The 18,384-nt window shown below is 43.0% G+C and overlaps 1 protein-coding gene across 3 annotated transcripts in view; it reads left to right on the plus strand.

Annotated features, from left to right (window-relative positions):
• Positions 1–18,384, plus strand: part of LOC129779311 (nitric oxide synthase) — a 325,833-nt gene that overhangs the window by 110,879 nt on the left and 196,570 nt on the right. For all 3 annotated transcript variants that reach the window (XR_008743618.1, XM_055786717.1, XM_055786718.1), the window contains exons 2-3: positions 6,078–6,589; positions 6,683–7,268. Coding sequence is in view for 2 of the 3 variants with exons in the window: in XM_055786717.1 (XP_055642692.1) it covers positions 6,429–6,589; positions 6,683–7,268 (747 nt within the window). In the remaining variant the exon portion in view is untranslated. The remainder of the gene's footprint in view (positions 1–6,077; positions 6,590–6,682; positions 7,269–18,384) is intronic.

Here is an 18,384-nt window from a genome sequence, read left to right on the forward strand (position 1 = left end):
GAAGCCTCTTTTGGGAAATGCCACAAAGACGGATCGTTACTCAAGTCAGCAACCTTTTCCATCCAAACCTAAAAAACTCAAGACAGAGTCTTTTAAATGGGCCATGGTGAAATTTTGGACTTAGGACTACGTCTTCATTTCTGCTTAACTTCTTGCCCATTGGTTCCGATATGTTTATACCTCTTCATCTCTTACAACTCGTATGTAGAATACTAATCCATGTAGCGATATTAGATTAATTAAATCTACGAATTTATGAACAATTAAAAATAAGTAAATTTAAAAACATTTTTCTAACAATCACAGTTCTACGTATACTTTTGTTCGAGTCCTTAGGCACAGACGCTTATACAACTTCACTAAATAATATTATCAATTACTGACGCGTTGACGTTCATTCCAACACTTGAAATATTTGTTTAAAACTTATCATCGTGGGTGTCACTCCTCTGAGGGTGACACCCGGGAGAACCGACTCCTCGCCCCCCGTACACCACGCCACTGCAGCTAGAATATACTACATCGATAGTGCAATCACGACTTAGTGGATTTCATTCGTTATTGAATTATAGAGTTCAAAGAGTTTATTCGTTCCTCAACAGTGGATTTCAGGGCTGGCACTCGCTTATATATAGTTTTTTGTGATTTCAATAGCTTAATTTCAAAGCTACTTTTTGAAACAATAAGTTACTAGCATATAACGTGTAGACATGTTATCTTTCGAATGAAGTAGTTATCAGACCATTTCGTTCAGTTGGTTAGGAGATATTAACCCTCAAAGTTTTGTTGTTCTGGCGTAACGTTCTCGTTTTCGAAACTTTGAACTTACACCCCAGTAAAGAAATGTAAGACGTGGCCACACGTCAAAAAAAAAATTAGAAGAGAAAGTTACAAGAAAAAAAAATTATAGGAGGTTGTGTTCAAGACACGACCGCATTGTTGACGTAAAACTACGCTGTAGTTCAATTCAAATCGCTTGTTTATAACTGCGCATATTATTTTATAATGCTACGAAAATTTTGAAATAACCATTCTACCACTTTGGTCGCCCTGTTTTGTTTGATAATTCATTCTTGTGCTCGCAGAACAATACATGCTCGAGATAAGCGCAGCTGTCATCCTTAGTGGAGAAAGTTTTGCTACTAGCAAGCGAAGCCAAATCACATACAACATTTCAGAACGACATTTACTTTCTTGGTGACTAAATAAACGAAATAAACTCTATCTGTTAATCTCAACAACCTCGAAAAGAGTAGCACTGCTTCATTATGATCAAGATTAGCGCAAATGCAATCCTGGTTGAAAGCAGTTTCGCGACTGGCACGCGAGCCCGAATAAATTAATAACTTAATATAACTTATTGAATAACTTGCTATTCCCCAAATAATTTTTTGCAACATTAACACCAGCTTCACCATAGCAACAGTTCAATGCATTGATGACAGAAAACAAACAATGTTAACTGCTTGAAAAAAGGCTGAATATTTGCTTCAGCAGAGATTCATTACCAATACCCTAGCGTAAATATTTCCCTCCCTTGTTTATATTTATCATTACGACCAAACAAACAATCATCAATCATAGCATAAAAAAAGACGGGTGGGTAATGTCGGGGACATAACCGGAGAGACGTAGGACTACACCAAAAGGGTGTCCATTATTCGAATATCATGGAGCACAGATCCCAGAATTACCATCTTTTCATGCACAAAGTTAAAAGAAAAAATGAAAGGATAGAATAAAACCTCAGCACACGACAAATTTTGATTGTTTCGTATTTGCATCTAAACATTCAAACGCGGTGTAAATGATGTAGGGGTTATTGTTCAGCCGGCAACGAACACACACTTGATGGCAACCATATCGTAATAGAAATTTACCGTCTGGTATCGTGATATAATTGGGTTTTGCATTCCTCACGAATAACTGTGTTCTACTAGTTAAGTATTTAATTTGTTACCCATATTGATGGGACTTTGAGAAAATTTGAAATCCGCCATTTTGTAGCCGCCGCCATCTTGGATTTTGAAGATCATGAAATACGCAGTTTTATAATGACTGCAGAGATAAAGGTATGTTCCAAATTTCAGATCAATCGGTCACCAGGAAGGGATTCAAATTTCAATTAATGTGGTACAGCGCTATAGACAAACATGTCACAGCTAAATAAAACCGTTTAAAAACTCCATCATTCAATCAAATCGAGCGCGATTAGCCTCTCCTTCACTCGGCGCGACGCTTCCAACGCTTTTAACACACTTCGATAAGCTCTCCTACTCCACATCGCATAGAAACTATCTCCCATGCTCAAAATCAACCTCAAGATATCGACTTTCCTGCTTGGCGTCCAATGATAGAATGAGGCCAAGGAAGGAAGGAAGGTCTTGAATTATAGAGACTTTAAACTTTTGCAGTTCATTCGTCTCTAGCCTTGAGAAAGGCCCTTTGAAAACTCTACTCTATTCTACTCCAGCGCTACCACCTCCGCCCTCTTGCCTTGAGAAAGGCACTCGATCCCTCGCCTTCCAGCCCGTCCAGCAACGATGTTGTCCAGTCGGTGTCCACACAAAGAATGATGAGGCCAAGCACCACCATCGCTCACTTTATATAGCCATATAGATAACGTTGTAGCGACCGCCTATATTTATTTATAATCCCTTTTTTGTCTTCCTCCTTTACCTTGTCCATACGTTTCGCCCGTAACCGTGGTTGCTTGTAATGAATAGCTGTTCGCTGCGGGAGCGCAGACAAAATGTATGGGAAAGTAGGGAATTCTTTCTTCAAATTTTTCATCAATTTGAACTTTTTATGAGCTGAGAACCCGTAATGTGTAGCATATAAACAATTGCTGAGGATATTTCTTATTAATGTGTGTATTTGGAACCAAAATCTATTCATTAATTGAGGAGGTATTAGCGGTCAAAAACTGAACACTTTTTCACGCTGAAATATTGAAATGGGCCCCTATATTGAACGGTTAGACAAAGTCCTACGTCAAAATTAGGCGATCGTTGCATCGTTACAGAGCCAATGCACACGGCAGATACAAATGGGGTTTTAGCGTAGCGAAGATGCACTATTTTTACGTACGGGCTATGAAGTACGCATGTACGCATACAAATATCCATATACGATGGCTTGAAACAACTAAATATACACACACTTATCTCCGTTTTGCGCCCTTCTCAACAGAAACCCTTTCTGTTGATATTGCCAGTCTTAGCGTAGCTGTCATCCTTTGTGGAGAGAGTTTTCCTACCGTCATGCGAAACCAAATCACTGAAAAAATTCTAGAACATTTATTTTCTTGGTGAGCTGACGATAGCCTAGCTCGATGATTACTCACACAATTGTGTGGCTCAGAACCTCAATTCAATGGCATCAGTTTGATGTAAAGATTGCAATACCAGAGACATCAGCAAGAGAATAATTTGGTCGCGTCCACAGCTCAGTCCGAAACGAGGACATGTGGTGACGCAAAACAAGGAAGAACAAGCGGTATTGCTTGAGTACAGAATGATGCTGATAGTTTGCCTCAGCAAGATTCACTGTTTATACTCTAGGCAAATATTCCCCTTCGTTTTTCTTCTTTTCCATCAGTATCCGTGAAAAAAGGAAAAGTAGAAGAACGAATGCATTACGATTTCCCCTTCGTTGCTCGTTATTGACAGCTCTGTTCGGGAAAGCACACGAACGGACAGAACAAATGTATGAGGAAATGCAAATGCTTCTAATTTTCGTTAATTTAAACCGTATACAGACTATGGGATTATAATGTATAGTAAAGGGTGTGTCACATCAAATTGCATCACGGAAAAAACGCTGTAGAAATTTAATTTTTAGGAATTATATCTTCAGCTTTCGCTTATAATCAGATAAGAGTGTATAGATCACGTTGGTCATGCTTCACTGTCAATTTTTCGTAAATTTGGAAAAATGTCGTCGAACGAAAAAGAGCGTCGTGAATTAATCCTGTGCACTCATTTCGAGAATCCGGAGTTGTAACATAGGGACATCGGTAAGATGCTGGGAATCGTCCAATCCACGGTCAGCAGAGTACTAAAACGATACTTCGAGAACCTAACCATCGACCGGAAGGTGAAGAACGGCAAAAATGGATGCTCCGTCAGTGAAAAAGATCACAAGCGCGTAGTTAAGCAGTTTAGACGTGATCCGAGAAGTTCGGTCCGGGATGTCGCCAATAAGCTGAATTTGTCAAGTTCATTCGTCCAGCGGGAGGGCCTGCGTACATACAAGGTTCAGAAGGCTCCTAACCGCGACGAAAGGCAAAACATGGTGGGGAAGACGCGAGCCCGGAAGCTGTACACCGAAATGCTGACGAAGCCGCATTGCCTGGTAATGGACGACGAAACCTACGTCAAAGCGGACTTTCGTCAGCTGCCGGGCCTGTTGTTCTTCTCCGCAGAGGACAAATTCAGCGATCCGGAGGAGATTCGCAAGCAGAAACTATCCAAGTTTGCCTAAAAGTACATGGTGTGGCAAGCGATCTGCTCTTGCGGAAAGCGGAGCGCCCCCTTCGTGATGACCGGCACGGTAAACGGGCAGGTTTACCTTAAGGAGTGTCTACAGAAGCGCTTACTACCACTATTGAAGCAGCACGAGGGCTCGACCATCTTCTGGCCGGATCTCGCTTCGTGCCACTATTCCAAGGACGTGTTGGAGTGGTACGAAGCCAACGGGGTCACCTTCGTGCCAAAGGAAATGAACCCGCCCAACGCGCCGGAGCTTCGCCCAATAGATAAATATTGGGCGATTATGAAGCAGGCCCTCCGGAAGAACCCAAAAGTTGTCAAATCGGAGGCGGACTTCAAGAGAAAATGGATTTCTGTTCAAAAAAAACTACAACCTGACGTTGTACAGAACCTTATGGACGGGGTAAAGAGGAAGGTGCGAGCATATGGGCTTGGGCTCGAAGTATGAATAAAAAGAAAATTCCAAAAGTTATTTAATAGTTTTTATTTTACTGTCTAAAATTTTCAAAAGGATCGGTCTACTGGGCGAATTTCTACAGCGTTTTTTCCGTGATGCAATTTGATGTGACACATCCTTTATATCAAACAAATCTTAGGGAATTTCCGATTCGTTTGGTATGTAAATTACCAAAATCTGTTTGCGGCACCAATAGTTATTAACGTTATCTTTATTTCATAAAAACGTGACCTGTTTTCTGATTTGGCACCCTTAATGGTACTTTTGCGTCACCGGAGTCGATATACAATAAATGATATATTTCAAAGCAAAACTTAACCGGGCAAAAGTATGCTCGCTAACGCTCGGTCGGACCTAACTAAAGGATCGTCTCCTATGCTTCAAACTAACCGGGCAATCGATGGAACACAGGTTTGTTTGCGAAAGGCCGCCGCTTCCGACGGCGGGTCGGCGGCCGACTCAGATTGCGTCACCTCGGCGGCTCATGGCCGCCTCTGTTCCTTATCCTCGATTGATGGGGACTACGTCCCCATTACGTTCACCTCAGAATAAATTTAATTAAGAAAAACCAATTCATCCGGTGGCGTTTATACTAAAATACCCCAAATCCCAAATACACATTTTCGTTGCACTAAAAAATGACAAAACACTGCATACAACAAGGCAACAACAATACAAATAATATTGAATGCCAGTGCGAACAATAAAAATGCCATTTATTGTATTTCGGCTCCGGTGACGCTAATACGAAAGTACCCCCTTAATGAAAGACGTAGTTCTACGTCAAAAATATCTTCGTTCATCACTATTTCATTGAGATTATTGAGATCAATACAAACACCTCACGGTAAAAGGTAAAGGAATATTGAACTCGTTGCAATCCTAGATCAGCTGGCTACCCTTTCGGCCACCCATGGTTTAAATCTTAATAAGCTCTCCACAAAAAAAAAAGAAGATGCAAGTTTATTTAATTTTTTAGTTACTTTACAGAAAAAAGTTTGTTCAAATTGCACGCTTTGACTCTTGTCATTAAGTATTCAGTTGCGCACGAAAAACAATCAATCACTCAATCAGTAATCAGTCAGATAAATGTTCACAGTATCCTTTTTCGCTTCATTTCATTCCAGCTGTTGGTGAAATCAATCGGATCCAAAGTACAACACACGGTGAAGCTAAATATCACTGGTACCAGGATAGTGTCACATGTTCTCAATATCCGGAGCGTACCAATCGACCCAATGGAAAGGGTTGCTAGCGGACAATTATAAGTGATTGACGGGAGGAAGCACTGTTTCCGTTCTGCAGGAGTTAGGCAATATTGCTGCGTGAAAATCTAGTAAAGTGGGTTAATGTTTATAACGAAGTTGTGTCGCGTCAGTTATAGAGCGGGAAGTGAAATTTAGTCGAGTGTGGAAAGGTGTGGGTGGCACTCAAGTTGTTCAGAAGGCGTGAATTGTTGAGTTGAAGGTGTCGCCAGAATGATGTCGCAGCACTTGAACTCAATGCTCGAGCATCTGAAAATGGGCTCTTTGATAAACAAGAACCGAAATAATAATAGCAACAACAGCACGGTCGGAAACGGAAGCGTCGGGGATCACATCGGGAATGGATTCAATAACAATAACAACGGAACGATAGGGTATGTTATTAGAGATAGAACTTGTGATTGTTTAACTTCCCATATTTTCGTTTGTAATTTACTATGTTCCCGTTCATATTCTCCTTCCAACAGCACCAACAATAATAATAACAACAGCGTGACGGGTGTGAAACCATCGGATAACAACGAACCACTAGTTGACGGGGTCACATTGTTCCACGAGCACCGCTCGGAAGGGGTTAAAACAACGATGATTGGTTCAAAAGCTGCCGTCATCGATCAAGTGGCCAATAATCTGCAGAGTAAATCTAATAACATCATACCGTCATCAGACGGTGGTGGCCATGGGGTAGGTGTTCTCGGTTCGTCAGCCAAGTATGACCCCAGCCGCAAGCGCTGCAGTATCTCGGTGCATAGTCAGCAGCAGCAAAGTCAACACCAGTCCAGCGGGGCATTATGTCCTGGGAGTGGTGGAGGACTGGTGGCAAACAGCTCCAATGGTGATGCTATCCGCCCCGGTGGATATCGGGAACTATCGCCCCAATCGCTGCGAATACATCGGAAATCCTCGCATGATATTCGCATCCTGGGTGCCGATGGGGAAATGCTGCTGCATGGGCACGACGGGAAGATGTTAAACGTTGTGAAGCCCATGAAGCTCAAAAGCATCAGCACCAAGGCGGAGTCGTACGACACGCTGCATGGCAGAGCCGCTGATGTAAGTATGATATGTGCACTACCATTTCGACCACACTGATGAATTGATGGAATAGAGTTGGTTTGCATGTTTCCCGCCTGGTGACTTTCAAGCCTCGCATAACATAGATTGGTATCATCCGAAAATGTTGTGTTGTAAACCCTGTTCATAACCGGGGACCATTTGACTCACTCCTCGTGGCGTATAAATACATCATCGATACCGGTAAAACCAACTTTCGCCAATTTCGCATGAATGATGCTTTCTGGTTGCATATCACAATATCATCCGCATTTATTAGATCCGTGGGGTGGAGGATTGTGTATGATAACAATCCAACTGACGATAAATGCTTACAGCATCAGTTGCTCTGATTTCCGATGATTGTGATACCGACACTGAATTTGAATAATATTGTTCTGGTCTGGGCCGCCATTCGAGCTTTAGGGTTGAATTCTTGGCGGGTGATATTTGTTCATGGGTAACAGGTCAACAGCACATCGTTATTGCTTCCGGGAATTGTTATTTCTATGAGTTTTGATGGATGATATTGTCATTTGAATGTGGCTTACCTTGTTACCAACCACACTATTCGAAATTGATACTTTCCCGTAAATTAATATTCTTAATCCATATTTTGGTTTGTTCATCTGATAATATGGATTATAAAACGGTAATATGCAATATGTCGTAATATGTCGCAGGAATTTTTGCGAGGTGTAACAGAAAAAGGTAATGTTCACAACAACATCACTGATCTTCACTGTTAATTCGTGTACTGCGGGCGAGCGGACCATTACAGGGTCTTGTCACGGTCGCCATGTAGCAAGTTTCACTGTTGTAGGAAGCGTTATATTATTAATACGTACTGGCGTAAAACAGAACTGCGTGTTAACTCGCGTTATTCGAATTGTGTACTTCACTTCAACATCACTTAATTAAACTGCTCATGTATCCAAGCCATACCCTTAATTACTAGCATTGCTTAAGGTGAAGGTGGAGGCTAGCCACAAATGGCTGCCACAATGGCGCTCATTTCTTTCATCTCCCTCCCTTACCCCTCGCCCGGAAATCAATAATTTTGCGAAACAGTGTGAAGAAAATGATCGTTTGCACACGCTTCCCACCAAGTAATATTAACCAAAATTTAATCGATTCCTCATCAAATATTAAATTTAACTTTTCATTTTTAAATTTTCCGCAATGGTTTGGTTTGTATTGGTGAAAACATCTTTATTTTTTCGACACTTATGTCAGACAACATCATTGAAACAGATATAAAAACCCCTCAATAAAATGTTATTCCTGAGTCATAGTGTTTCATGTCATGAAAACCAATAAAATAAAATTGTGTTGATATCAATACAATTATTATTTTTACGTCTAATGGGTCTATAATGTAAGTTTTAGCAACTTGAACATTGGTTAAGAGAATTGTATTGAAGGGCTCGGAACACTGCCACGGCTGCCTATGCTTTCAAAAATAGTAAACGGAAACGTATTACATTCAATCAAAATGCCTCGGCCAACGAAGAGAAGGGTTAAGGCTCTCCAACGTGAATATGTGAAAACAAAACGATCAACGAAGCAAAATATTGGGGAATTATCAATATCTAGTTGCTGTGCGGAAGGATTTGTTGATAACAAATTTTTTGGAAACCTCAACTGACACCGAATCAGCACATAGAAGAAACTGTAATGATGGACTGAGGATACCGCGACGCACATTGGAAAGCTCTGTGGAGGCCTCTGCTCTGATCGTTACAGTCCGGCCACTTGCTGCCAACGTTCATCTCAGCCGTCGCGGCCCTGCTGTCGAATCTATAGCCGAGGTCCTCCAATTTGCTCTTTCAGGCAAGTACATTCGTCATAATGAACTGTCACTTCCTGATCGCCATTCCGCTTCCAGAAGTTGTCAACATTCTGGCGAAATATCTGCACCACGCACACAACGTATAGTGCCTAGCAAATCTCATCCTGGACGCCCACAACAATATACCATGGAAGCCCCCGACCGCTTCGACCCAGTCGCGCTTCCAGCCAGCAGCCAACACAGTCGTCCCGAACCTGTGGTCGAGAGGGGGTCTTCCAGATCCCACTTGCAGGCGAGTACACGAATTCTGAAGATCTCCCGATGCCTGATATCTCTTCGGTTTCCAGTTCTACACCATCCCAAAGTCGTCCGATCTCAGCAGAAAATATGCTCTGTATTTATTACCAGAACGTAGGAAGTACAAACTCGTGCAGTGCCGACTACCGTCTCGCGTGTTCGTGTGAAGTCTACGATATCATCGTCCTCACTGAGACTTGGTTGGACGATCGCACCCATTCGCATCAAGTGTTTGGCCCAGGCTATGATGTCTTCCGAGCTGACCGTAGTCCATTAAACAGCCGAAAGACGTCAGGAGGAGGCGTTGCTATCGCAGTTCGCCGAAACTGGAAGGCGCTGATGCTCGACAACAATAACTGGACTGGTGTGGAACAAGTCTGGATTTCCCTGGTATTATGTGACCGTGAGCTGTACCTTTGTGCCGTCTACATTCCTCCGGACCGTATTCGAGACACAGCCCTGATTGAAGAGCATTCCCATTCAGTATCCTCAGTACTATCGAGCATTTCCCCTTGCGACGACATTGTTATCCTCGGCGATTTTAATCTACCTGGAATCAAATGGCGTCCACTTCGCGATGGTTTTTTGTACGCTGATCCATCGCTAACGACCCATCCCGCCATCATCTCTAATTTGCTTGATACGTATAGCGCAACCACACTTCGTCAAATCAATAACATCGAAAATGAGAACGGTCGCATGTTGGACCTCTGTTTCGTTTCACAACATGATCATGCTCCAGTCATATCCGAGGCTCCCGCGCCACTTGTGAAACACGTCCCTCATCATCCTCCTCTGCTGCTATCCCTTAACACGAAGACACTCACTACTTTCGAATCAACTACTGTTCCCGTCAACTATAATTTCTTCAAAGCTGACATCGAAAGCATGTGTGCAGTATTATCGAGTGTTGCTTGAAATACTGTTCTTGACAAGGATGATATTGACCTCGCAGTGCAGACATATTCACATATTCTCGGTTATGTGATCGACAGGCATGTTCCGAAACAGTATTCTCCCGATAATCGAGTTCCGTGGATGACAAATGAGCTTAGAAAAATGAAGATCTTAAAGAGAGCAGCACTCAGTCAGTATACCAGGGCTAGAACACGTCGCTCGGCGAGTCACGTTGTGTTATCGCTTAGAGAACACTACCGTAGACTGAACCAAATTTATAAGTTAAAAAGTAGACGCAGCTTTATCAAACATCAGACTCGCATCCAGCAAAAGCTGAAATCAAACCCGAAAGCCTTCTGGAAATATGTGAACGATCAACGAAAGGAAAGCGGCATGCCCTCATCAATGTTCTACAAAGATGAAGTTGCGACTGATACTGAAGAGATTCGACGACTTTTCGCACTCAAATTCTCGGGAATGTTTGATAATGCCACGCTATCACCCGAAGAAGTATTGACAGCCGCTAGAAATGTTCCGGTTAATGAGATTTTGTTGAGCCGATCATGCCCGGACGCTCCACAACAACGAACCTGCTTGTCTTCACATCGCATGTCATCGATGGCTTCTCGGAGGGATGCCAGACTGATGCCATCTATACCGACTTGACAGCTGCCTTCGACAAGCTGAACCACGCAATCGCAGTGGCCAAGTTGGAACGCATGGGAGTCTGCGGTAGTCTGCTGCAATGGTTCCAATCTTACCTGACTGGCAGAACAAACTGCGTGAAGATTGGTGATCGTCTATCCTCATGTTTTGCATCGTTTTCCTGGTATTCCGGAAAGCCAGGGCAGCCATCTCGGTCCACTTGTTTTTTTTTATGTCACTTCAACGATTGCAATAATCTACTAGAGAGTCCCCGATTACTTTACGCTGATGACATGAAAATATTCTGCCACATCAGATCGATTGACGATGCCATGTTCCTCCAAAGGTTCCTCCGGCTTTCAAACGTGGTTCTACCTCGCGTGAAGTGCGTTAACGACCTTGATGTGCTCCTGGATTCAAAACTTACATACAAGGATCACATCGCATATATTGTCAACAAGGCATCAAGACAACTTGGTTTTATCCTTCGAACGACGAAATCATTTATAGACATTTACTGTCTGAAGGCTGTTTACTGTGGCCTCGTTCGCTCCATACTGGAGTATTGCTCTGCCGTCTGGAACCCGTACTACCAGAACAGTGTGTACCGCATTGAAAACGTGCAACGACGGTTCATCCGTTTCGCTTTGCGTTTACTGCCGTGGCGGGATCCGTATAGCCTTCCCAGCTATGAAAGCCGCTGTCAGCTAATCAATTTAGACACTCTGGAAGTGCGTCGGAACACTGCCCGAGCCATGGTGATATCTGACGTTTTAACCTCACGAATCGACTGTCCTGCCATTCTCCAAAGGATCAATCGTCTGGCTCGGCCAAGGCAGCTTCGGAATGCTGCACTTCTCTGGTTTCCCACCCGGCGAACTAACTACGGTGCTTACGGTGCTGTTACAGGTCTGCTGTGCATTTTCAACCGTGTAGTCTCTATGTTTGACTTTAACCTGTCCCGTATTTGTATTAAGCGTAAATTTTTAATGTAATTATGTAATTTAATGCAATTTTTATGTAAAGTTAATTTAGATACTAAGACTACCATTGGGGTTTCTAGCCTGTTGGTAAATAAACAAATAAACAATAAACATAAACAAAAAGAGATTTTTTATTTCAAATGTATTCTAAAGGCGCGTCCACATCATGCCGAATGATGCCGATCGGTCTGTACCAGGCGGCATATTCGGTTCGTTATGTAATGTGGACGCCCCATCGGGTGCACGAAACCGAAGTCCCATCCGATGCACGAAGTCGTCACGAACACACGAAGCACAATGTCGTCAACGCTAATTTACTTCGTTTTGTTTTGGTTCAACTTTCTCGAACCGGACCCACTTGTTTCGGGTTGGGTTCGGTTTGATTCGAGTCGGTTTTCGGCACGTCGGCAAGCCCGGGCGGTACGTCCTCATTTAGTCGGCTTTACCGGGCGGCCAAGGCCGATTAGCGTAATGTGGACGCGTCTTAAGACTCGTGTCAATGAAGCGCCACACAGTCTGATCTTTTTACGTACAAAGATCAAAACAAACGAAACAAATTGCTCTTCTCTCACAAACACTATTACCCCATTTTTACACGTGGTTTTACCTATACTACTACAAAGGCTTGCTTCCACCTTCACCTTAACCCTACACAAACATTCTTTGAATTATTCTACGGGCAGATCATCACACGAGAGAGAGAATTGGAGAGATAAATAATGAGGAAAAGAAAGAGAAAAGATGCATGGTTTTAGGTTGCGCCGTGTTTAATTACGGTATGGAAAATATTATTCCTCAGGCCATAAAGCGTCAAGCGGGTGACTATGAAAGGATATGTAAAGATGTGATGACTAAATAAAAAAAAACACGGGTGGGTAATTTTGGAGACCTAACCGGAGAGACGCAAAACTATATATATGGACAGCTTTATTTGAATATATTATTTTATTTTTATTTGTTGGAATTGAAAAAAAAAAGAAATAGGAGGTTGTGTCTAGTGTTGTCACGTTTTCATCTGTATCAGAGGGGTTAAAAATCTTTCTCATCTGTACTTTTCCTTCCAAAAATCTGTACCAAAAAATTTGTACCATCGAGAATAATCGTTGTAGAGAAAAAATTATTTCATTAGAATGAAAAAAAATACTCTTTTATTTATTTATTTATTTATTTATTTATATAAAGGCTACAGTGTAAGGAAAAATCCTTTTAAATTACTGCAACGCGCGAGTATTTAACGTATCCTGTTCTGAATGCAAACTAACAATTTATCTCATAATTAAATTTACTACTCAGTCGTGCTAATTCCTCCCGTTGAACCACTCAATGCTGTCTTCGCGGAAACCGTTAAGCGAAACATTATTTTTAACATCGCTCGGAAGCCGATTCCAAAATGCTATTCCCCTTACAAAAAAATGATTACCATAATGGGACGTGCTGTGGATCGGTAAAACATAATTCCGTACACGATCACTTCTAAAAGGTACAAGTTTTTCGTGTAAATATGTTGGTGTCGTAGAATTAATTATTTTGTGTAATAAAAGACATGTTCTGAGCTTGAAAAATTCATAGAAAGGACAACCAAGTAATCGCTGTTGAAGATGTGTTACTCTAGAAAAGCGTGTTAGATTTAAAAAGTCACAGAAGGTTGTGTCCGAGACACGACCGCATAGTTGACGTAGGATTACGTTAGGCTATCTGTCGCATGCTGATTTTGGATGTTTGAAAAAATATATTGTTAAACTCTTTGATAATGATCTGATGGCGGAGGACGATCAAGAATCATCCTCAATGCACGATTTTGCGCCACTTGGAGTTTGTTCCTGTGAGTCTGAGCACATGACCCCCACACCACAATTGCATAAAGGATGGCAGGAGCTATGATTTGATTGTAGACGGCCAGTTTGTTCACCTTTGAGAGACGGGATCGTCGACAGATCAGAGGGTACAGAGATCGAACCAAAGCGGAACACCTATTCAAATTCTTCTCCACGTGCTGACGGAAGAGGAGTTTCTGATCTATCACTAGCCCCAAATATGTTACTTCAGCGGACCACTCAACCCTTGTGCCATTCATCACCACAACGCAAGATGTAGGAGGTTTGAGTTTGGGAGACTGCCTGTGCAGGAACATGATTGTTTGGGTTTTGGAGGCATTGATTTTAATTTTCCATATGTTAGCATATTCAACAAAGGCGTCAAGGCATCGTTGAAGCCTGTTTGTTATTTCACGAGGCATCCTCCCCTTGACGGCAATTGCGGTGTCATCTGCGAACAGAAAGGACGCGCAGCCATCTCCCAGGGGAGGAGTGTCAGAGGTGTAAAGGCTGTACAGCGAAGGGCCCAGCAGACTTCCCTGCGGGACCCCTGCCTGGATGGAAAATGTGTTTGACAAACAGCCATTCAACGATACCCTGAACGACCTTTGCTGAAGGTAACACCGGATGATTTTCACGAGATAAATTGGAATGTTAAAGGAACAGAGCTTATATACAAGTCCGTCATGCCAGACACAGTCGAAAGCCTTTTCGACATCCAACAGTGCCAAGGCTGTGGACTTGGATACAGCCCTGTTCCTTTGGATGGTGTTCATCACTCTCACTAGTTGGTGGATAGTCGAATGCCCCCGTCTAAACCCAAACTGTTCAGGCAGGAGGATGTTGTTGACCTCAACAAATTTTTGCAATCGGAATAAAATGATTTTTTCAAAAAGTTTGCCCAGCGCTGAAAGGAGGCTGATAGGTCTGTAGCTTGAAGGTAGAGTTGGATCCTTCCCGGGTTTGCGGATCGGCACGATCTTCGCTTCTTTCCAGATGCTTGGATAATAGTGCAATTCCAAGCATCGATTGAAGATGTTGCTGAGCAGCGAGTAGACTTTGGGAGTGAGCCTTTTCAGGATCAGGTTGAAGATTCCATCAAACCCGGGAGCCTTCATATTCTTAGTGGCCTTCAGCGCTGAGCAAACTTGTTCTGCATTGACCTTATCTTCCCGAGGTATGGCACAAGGGGAGGTATCTAGTTCTTGGACGCACTGCGCAACCTGCTGTTCGAGCGGACTAGCCATATGCGAGCCAAGCAAATGCGACGATGCAATGTGATTGCCTATCGCATTCGCTTTCTCAATAGGCGCAACGAGGAGACTATCGCCGACCTTGAGAGGAGGAACTGGTTTCGGATGGTTTTTCAGCACTTTGGCAACCTTCCAAAATGGTCTGGAGCGATCATCCAAGTTTTGTACGGTGCGCCCGAAGCTGTTGTTTCGAAGAGAGACCATCCTGGAAGCAATCTGCCTGTTCAGATCGGCCATCTCTTCCTTTCTGCCGAGATTCCCGGTCCTCTGAAACTGGCGTCTACGCACATTTCGCAAGCGGATCAATAGTTGAGTGTGAGAGTCAACAGCAACGAACTTACCCCTCACAGGAACACGCCGCACACACGCCACATCAGCTACGGAGATGGCGTATTGAAGTCCGTCTAATGCTTGGTCGATGTCCTCCACTGAATGCAGCAGCGGGTTCTCCTCGAGGTGATGGTTCACCATCCTTCCAAACGCCAGCCAGTTGACGTGATGGTAATCCTTTCGAAGGTAGGTGGCTGGAACAATGTTGACCCTTACTTCAGCAACCACCGGAAGGTGATCGGAGCTGAGCTCGTTTACCGCCACCGGCTTGGTCAGCATGATGTTTGAAAGGAAGATGTCCAAAGTCGATGGATTTCCCGCAGGTGAGGTGAAGGTCGGCTCGTCCGAGAACTGTACCGCATACTGCCCATGTTGCGCGTGGTCGAAGAGAAGCCGCTGCTCTTCGATCACACCAGCGCCATGTGCATACTTTTCGGCGCAGTGCTCCGTACAGGGGTAGCACTTCGGCGGAGCACACTGCCGTAATGAAAGGGTTAAACCGACGCCGAACCGAATAGCGATGAACGCACCCATATCACGAACTTCGACATTTGATTTGCTATTATGGTGCTACTCGCCCGTGTAGTTCGCGCAAAGGCATCGGCAAAATATTATTTTAGAAAATTCCTTGAGGCATGACCGGAGCCGTTTCGCTATATATATATGCATACATATGTCATTCGCCTCCCTTACCGCATCCAGTCAGGCTGGTTGTTGGAAAGTATGTTTCTGACGTGATAAGTTTCCTGTTAGTTGCACATGATCAAAGAAAATATAAAAGTAAACAGTATTTTTGATCGTAGTTTTATATCATTTTTATGATAAGTGGAAAACAATACATTAAACTCTTTCGTTTCAAAGCAATATCGAAAGTCCTGAAAAGGACTGGAATGGTTAAATGGGTTGTACGGAATCTGCTGCGTGCTAATGTGAGGTTTCAGTCGGATGTAGCAGTTGTTAACTTTTTGGCAGCGGTAGTTTTTTCCGAGTCGCTGCTGCTTTCCTTGGCTTTGGCATCTTCGGCTTCTGTGCGTCGGTTTGCAAGGGTTTCGTTGACACCATCACGGTGAGCTAAACAACGGATAGCGGGTTTGATACACTGGATGTTGTCATGTGGAACCTTGCGATACACTCTTCCTCAACCGAATCCTTTGTCTCCTTTACCTCCATAACCGCATCCAATTGTATTGGTTGATGTGAACAGGAGTACCAGCAATGCACACTAGAAACACATATGTTTATCGATCTGAGCGTCCAACAAGAATGAGAAATCTGACTGAGCAGCAGCAGCAGCAGCAGTAGAGAAAGAGAGCATGCCTGAAACTCTCTACTCATGATGTTTGTTGTTGCCAACAGTAGTGGACCGATGCGAGACACAGCTCGATTGTTGAGGCTGAGCCTTGATGTTTACCGCTGCTGCTGCTGTTACTGCCACTTATGTGAGACACAGCTCAATTGTTGGCCGCTCAGATTCGATACTGTACTTTCACGATGCCAAGAAACGTTCTCGCACTTCTGACGGAGAGAGCGTGCCTGAAACGATCCGCTCGTGATGCTTGCTGCTGCCACTAGTAGTAGACCGGTTTCAACAACCGTTGCTACTGTTTGCCGCTGTTTATGCTGCCATAGAAGTGCGATGTGAGACACAGCTCGCATTTTGACCGCTCAACTTCTATGCTCGCCTATATATTAGCCGCCTTCACTGTTGCTGCTCTCCACTTGTTGTTGTCCGTTCCACGTCCGTTGTAAGAATGAATGAGATCCACGAATGCTCCTTCCTTTTATATCATTTGGTATGTGTGAAGTAGGCGCCTTCTACTCGATTGCCATGCAGCTTGCCGGTGAGAGAACGAATCGGGCGCGAAAAAGAAATGACGTCAATTTCGACCAATCAGGACTGGGTATCTCTGTTTGGATAGGGGTTGAATTTTTTCAATTGTTCGATAGTTAGTTATATGATATATATACTATTTTATTCAATGTGAAAAATTGTTATGGAGTGCCGTAATCGTTTGATCTCATCAATCCATCATGAAATGAATGAGTAACAAGCGTTTGAAATTGGACATTTTTCACGATGCGATCGATTTTCATTTTCCAATTTGTACCCCAATATGTTCCCGAAAGACGTAATCCTACGTCAAAACATAGCGAATACACGAATTTAGAGCTACCCGTAGTCTATCTAACGCTCTAGCTGAAGCGTTTAAAAGCAAGACTGCTCCGTACATAAAATGCGGTAGTAACAAGCTTTTAAATAGCTTAATTTTGATATCCGAATTCAACATATTTGCTGTTAACCTTAGTTGACGAAGCCCATAAAAAATTTTAGTGCATTGGGAGCTCACATGTTTGTCCCACTCAAGATTGTCTTGAATTATGCACCCAAGAACAGACGCTGACTGCACATACTCGATAACATCATGTCCAAGAACTAGCGGTGGTGGGATGTAGTCTACTCTAGATCTCGAAAGAAACATCGCCTTTGTTTTACTAACATTAATTGGCAGAAGATTTGTATGAGTCCATTGATATAACCTTTCTAAATCGCCATTGATCAACCGAGCCATTGTGTAAATATCATATTTATTTGTACTCAAATAAAGTTGCACGTCATCAGCAAACATATGAATTTTGCATGATTGCAAGATCGTAGCTAAGTCATTTATAAATAACGTAAATAATAAAGGACCGAGCACAGATCCTTGTGGTATTCCGGATAGAATACAGATTGGTTGCGAATCCATACCGTTGACTGACACTATCTGATTCCGACCTGTTAAGTAGGCTTGTATTAACTTAACAGATGCTCGCGAGAATGAAAACAGTGAAAAGAGTTTGTCCAGTAACTTCACATGGGACACCCGATCAAAGGCTTTCGAAAAATCAATAAACAATGAAAATGCGACCCCCTTTTTGTCGATTACCCTATGGATATCATCATGAACCTTCAAAATTGCACTAGTAGTGCTATGACCGGGTCTAAATCCCGATTGAAATGGGCTCAGAAGATTATTGGAGTTTAGGAAACTTTGAATCTGTTTTTGTAGAATTTTCTCAAATGCTTTGGACAGAGCACTAAGAATGCTTATAGGGCGCAAATTG

Source organism: Toxorhynchites rutilus, chromosome 3 (assembly GCF_029784135.1).
Source record: "Toxorhynchites rutilus septentrionalis strain SRP chromosome 3, ASM2978413v1, whole genome shotgun sequence".
NCBI classification, from domain to species: domain Eukaryota; kingdom Metazoa; phylum Arthropoda; class Insecta; order Diptera; family Culicidae; genus Toxorhynchites; species Toxorhynchites rutilus.